Raw genomic sequence first — 5,580 nt, 5'->3', positions numbered from 1 at the left:
AGAGAGAATGGAGAGAGAGAAGGAGGGAAAGTGAAAGAGAGAGAGAGAGAGAGAGAGAGAGAGAGAGAGAGAGAGAGAGAGAATGGAGAGGAAAGAGAGGGGGAGAAATGGTAAGAAGAAATAGTTTAGAAATAGGATGAAGGTTCTCCTCACCATTCTGACTTTTGAGATCCAATTGTTGAGAATTGGTGGAGAGAAAAGTGATGTTTCCTATCAAGAGGACAGCAGACAAGACTCTGGTGACATCGGTAAACGATACATCACATGTGATGAGACAGTCCTGGAAGGGAAAGAAGAAGATCGAAAACAACAACACCACCACCACCACCAACAACAACATCAGCAGCAACAATATCAACAACAGCAACAAATACAATAATTTCAACACATCACCATCCATTGTGATCCAAGTGAGTGGGTAGTGATTCAGTTACTTCAAGGAAAAACAATCCTTCCTGTCACAAGCTCTGGGTTCCAGCCAACAACAACTAATAAGGTCCCCTGTTCCGAGGGGGACCTTATTAGTTCACAGTCAAGGTCTTTGGCAGGATGGAAGATAAATGTGATAACAATGGTTGATGACAAATTGATGACAAGCAGATGGTGTCATCAAAGACCACAAGATACTTGGCATGAGTGCTCAATGGACACAGGTTTGGCATTTAAAGGTTTTGTTTTATTTTTTATTGTCTTTTTTTTATTAGTTGAGTCTGGAGGAAGGCAGAGCAGATGACCTTCACAAGCCCACTGAGCTTTATGTCATTTATATTTATCCACGCTTAAATGTGGATGTTCCCTTAGACCAAACTATTTTGCAGTTGATACCTTGCAAGAGTGGAGGCGCAATGGCCTAGTGGTTAGGGCAGTGGACTCGCGGTCGTAGGATCGCAGTTTCGATTCCCAGACTGGGCGTTGTGTTTATTGAGCGAAAACACCTAAAGTTCCACGAGGCTCTGGCAGGGGATGGTGGCGAACCCTGCTGTATTCTTTCACCACAACTTTCTCTCATTCTTACTTCCTGTTTCTGTTGTACCTGTAATTCAAAGGGTCAGCCTTGTCACACTCTGTGTCATGCTGAATCACCCCGAGAACTATGTTAAGGGTACTCGTGTCTGTGGAGTGCTCAGCCACTTGCCCATTAATTTCACGAGCAGGCTGTTCTGTTGATTGGATCAACTGGAACCCTCGTCATCATAACCGACGGAGTGCCAACAACCATGCAAGAAACTCTCATATTATCTTTTGGTGCAAAATGCAACAGTGTTTATATCGCTAGCAAGGAGATAAATCCCCCACCATCTTCAGTGCTGACACCACCAGATGATATGGATTTATCTCCCCACTAGTGATATAAACAAGAGTGCATTTTGCACCAAGATCCAATATGAGAGTTTCTCTCATGGTATCTTCTGCAGTATAGCTTGTTCTAACAGAACATTCACATTTAAGTGGGGGTGGGGATACGTAAGAGAGACAGGCAAACAGAGGTAGACAGAGACAGGCAGGCAGACAGAAAGATAGATGGACTGAGAAACTTACTTTCCACTCCTGAAATTGTTTTTTCAATGTGTCAAAATCAGCTGGAGGATCACTTGTAGAAAGATAATGGAATTCTTTGAATGTCTGATAATTATCCAGGTATAAATTCCCTGCAACAACAACAATAGCAACATGAACAACATGTGATATAAATGGCATGCTTTTATATAGCCCTGAGTAATTACTGACGGCAGTATATAAACAGAACCCCTGATTCAATAACACTGTGTACAAACTCTGTATTTGGAATGACCAATTCCAAAGACTGTTGGATTTTACTCATAGAGTATTGGAATCTTATATGTATACCATTCTGCCTGAACAATGGATTAACAAATACAATATCCTTGCATTCACTCTCTATTTCCTATCTTATGTAAACTAACTATTGCTTAACCATCCTCTCACACCGTCTTTGTTGAAGGGATATAATAAATATCCAAGAAACAGCTGTAAGACCTTCTATTTATAAATGTTCTATAATGCACACAGCCTTGGTTTTTTTTATCTCATTACGAAAAGTATATCCATTTATATATATATATATATATATATATATATATATATATGATGAGCTTCTTTCAGTTTTCTCAACCAAATCCACTCACAAGGCTTTGATTGGATGTAGTTATCATCACTTTCATTCTCAGACATATGATCTTTAAAAGAGCAAGGAGTCTTACTGAAACACAACAACCAGCAAAGAAATATCAATGTACATTTTAAACTTTTAACTTAGTTTATGTTCCTGAGGTAATTTGATTCAAGTGATATCCAGTTCTTTTTATAAACTTTGCAAAAATAACTGTTGTATATAATTATTAATGTAACCATTGTCTATAACAGTATTTAGGTTAAAAGCTTCAATTTCCAACCAAATGAGGATTATTGTTGTAATTTTTTTCACATAAACACATTTTTCTATAACTTTCATTCCATCATGTTGCCGAAAACATGATGGAATGAAAGAACAACATGGGGCAGTTGATAAGCAAATAGAAAGCAAAAATAGGAGTTGAAATTTGGTAATTCAAGAACATGTCATGAAAATTTGCCTAAAATATTCATGTTAGGATTCAATATAAAGTAAACATGCATACAGAATATGGGTTAAAAATTGATTTCTTTAGAATTCTTTCTCATGTTTCAGCCATTGCATTGTGGTTATGCTGGGGCACTTGAAGAGTTTAGTTGAACAAATCAACCCTAGCACTGATTCTTTTTAAATCCAGTGCTTATTCTATCATTTTCGTTTGGCAAACTACTAAATTGCAGGGACATAAATGAACCAACATTGGTTGTCAAGCAAAATGGAGGACAAACATGAAGGCATCAAGTGTTCTGATGAGATATTCTCATTTTAAAAATCATCTCCAGCTAATCTTTGAGAGGACACTGGTGTTGCCTTGGCAGAGGTTTGCACTCTCTGAGTGCTCTTGTTCATACATATATTGTTTTTTTCACTCTGTTCTTCCAACTTCACCACTCATTTTAACAATAAAAAAACTATGGCATTTTAATGCCGAGGAAGGCCGGGTATCTCTGCTAGTATATACATTTGATGGGTCTCCATACAGTTTCTCTCTACTAACTCCACTCACAAGGAATTGGTTGGCCCAGGGTAATAGAAGACATTTGCCCAAGATGCCATGCAGTGGGACTGAACCTGAAGTCACATGGTAGCAAAGCAAACTTCTTAGAGATGCAGAGATGCTTACAGAAAATTATTTGAGGGAAATCTTTGTATAAAAATGAGGAGAAAGGATTCATATGCAGAAAATTCTATATAGAAAAATCTTTAGAAAATGTTTTGGCTCAAATTTTGAGGGGAAAACTTGTCAGGGAAAATAACTGCCCCACATTGGTAGTAGGTTATCTATGTGAAGGCAAAATTTAAAGTTAGAAAAGAAAAATCTATTAAAAAATCAAACAAAAACTCACTTTTCTCTTCAGCAGTAAGGCCTGCCAACATCTCAAAGAAAATGTGGTAATTATTAAAGCCTTCTTCAACACATGTTAAACGAGCCTGAAAAATAATGAACATTGCATCATCATCATCATTGTTTAACATCCATTTTCTATGTTGTCATGGGTCGGACGGTTTGACTGAGGTCCGGAAAGCCAGCGGCTGCAACATATATATATAATCATCACCATTTTAATTTTCACTTTTCTATGCTTGCATGTGTTGGATGGGGTTTATTGAGACAGATTTTCTGCAGTTGGAATGCCCTTCCTGTCACCAACCCTCACCTCTTTCCAAATGTGAAAGGAGATTGTATGATGCATGTAATGTGAAGAGTGCTGTGACATGGTAGTAAAACATAGACAGTGAAAGTCTTGGGATATGAATGAGCTGAGAGAAATATGAAGACAAGAGGAATCAAATGTAACATACACGAGAAAAGACTGTGCTGGTATTAACAGGTAAAGGAAGATGACAATGACATCTGGGTAAAAAGGGGCCAAGGGATCAAACTGGAAGAATTCTGTGGAAGAGAAAGACTTGGGAAGAAGTGTTATAAGCTGATGCCAAGGAGTGAGATGCTGTGTTGGGTGCCATGGAAAAATGGATATAAATTGATGGTGGATAATGATGGTGGTAGTGATAGCGAGGGTGGTGGTGATGGTAGTAAGAATGGTAGTGATGGAGACAATAATAACAATGATGGTGGTGGTAATGATGTTATAAGAATACTCACGTGATCAATATAGAGACAATTGATCTTGGTCTTGTATACTGAATAATCACAGACATAGTTCTGTATAAATATTCCCTGCAAAAGAAAAAAGCAACATGTGAAGCCCATTGAAAAATTCATTGGTGCCAGCATGGCAGTGTGGTTAAGAAGTTCACTTTGTAACCACATGTTTCTAAGTTCAATCCTACAGCAGAGCCTCAAAGACAAATGTCTTCTATTGGAGTTTGAGTTCAACTAATACCTTAGTAATAGAATTTGGTAGATGGAAACTATATGGAAACCTATTTTATGCATGTATCTTCTTCTTTGAGTGCATTTTTTCCTGTTAGCTTGTATGATGACATGGAGGTTGGTCAACTGAAAAGTTCGAGCCAAAACCATCACCAATTTTGCCAGGCCCCAAAGGGTCTGTTCTTTTTCAGTAGCCGGAAAAAGGGTTGGAACTTTTGGAATCAAAACAGATATTACAAAACAACTCATCTGAAGCGCTAACATTCTGCAAATTTCATTGGTCTGGTCTGGTCTGCTACTTTACCAACACTGCTGAAAGGATAAGTTGACTTAGTTAGGTTTTGAACTTAAAGTCCAGAGAGTTAGAACAAATACTACAAAAGCATTCTGTCTAACACTCCAACAAACTTTGACCTCCCTCTTCCCAAGGGTAATAAATTACATCTGTTAACCACTCTTGATCTAAACATGTGGGTGCCTCGGGGGGGGGGGGAATAATTTGATGAAGATACAGCTAGGGTTGTGACGGAATGTCCTCCTAAAATTGGAGCGACATGCATGCTAATTTGTGGACATGCATAAATTACATTCACGTACACACACACACACACCCTGCCTTTTATATATACAGATTGTTGTTGACACTCCGTCGCTTACAGCAGAAAACATCTTGAAGATGTGATAAAATGATCATAGTGGGAAAGGGCAATACACAGTGTCAGGTTAAGTTGCAGATGTTGTTAAGGACAACTAGGAAAGGAAATGTATCAACTGAAAAGTCAGCCACAAAATAAACAGTCAGCCACAAAATAAACAGTCAGCTTATATTACACTAGGGAATAAATTTTAAACAAATTTTTTGATGCTTCAATTTTAGAGACGATTCTAATTATGTTTACACCACTGAACAAAAATATGGTTTCTGAGATAATGTGACAATAAATTTGAAATATAATATTTCTAAATCTCTCAGAGAGATTTAAGCAGTAGTGGAGCGACAAAGTTGTAGTATATTGTCAACTTAATGTGACAATCCCAATAAGGGAACACACTACTGCCGTTTAGCCCTAGGAAGCTGGACCGCTTCTTGTCGGCCTTGACACAATTG

The 5,580-nt window shown here is 38.0% G+C and overlaps 1 protein-coding gene across 1 annotated transcript in view; it reads right to left on the bottom strand.

Annotated features, from left to right (window-relative positions):
- Window positions 1-5,580, bottom strand: part of LOC106881740 (unconventional myosin-XVI) — a 39,997-nt gene that overhangs the window by 33,259 nt on the left and 1,158 nt on the right. The window contains exons 2-5 of the mRNA XM_014932230.1: window positions 4,242-4,316; window positions 3,481-3,565; window positions 1,540-1,649; window positions 154-280 (exon numbers count right to left, since the gene is read on the bottom strand). Of these exons, the coding sequence (XP_014787716.1) occupies window positions 154-280; window positions 1,540-1,649; window positions 3,481-3,565; window positions 4,242-4,316 (397 nt within the window). The remainder of the gene's footprint in view (window positions 1-153; window positions 281-1,539; window positions 1,650-3,480; window positions 3,566-4,241; window positions 4,317-5,580) is intronic.

This window comes from Octopus bimaculoides, chromosome 24, assembly GCF_001194135.2.
Source record: "Octopus bimaculoides isolate UCB-OBI-ISO-001 chromosome 24, ASM119413v2, whole genome shotgun sequence".
Lineage (NCBI taxonomy): Eukaryota > Metazoa > Mollusca > Cephalopoda > Octopoda > Octopodidae > Octopus > Octopus bimaculoides.
The sequence above is the reverse complement of the archived record's forward strand: the minus strand, read 5'-3'. Positions and strand labels throughout refer to the sequence as shown.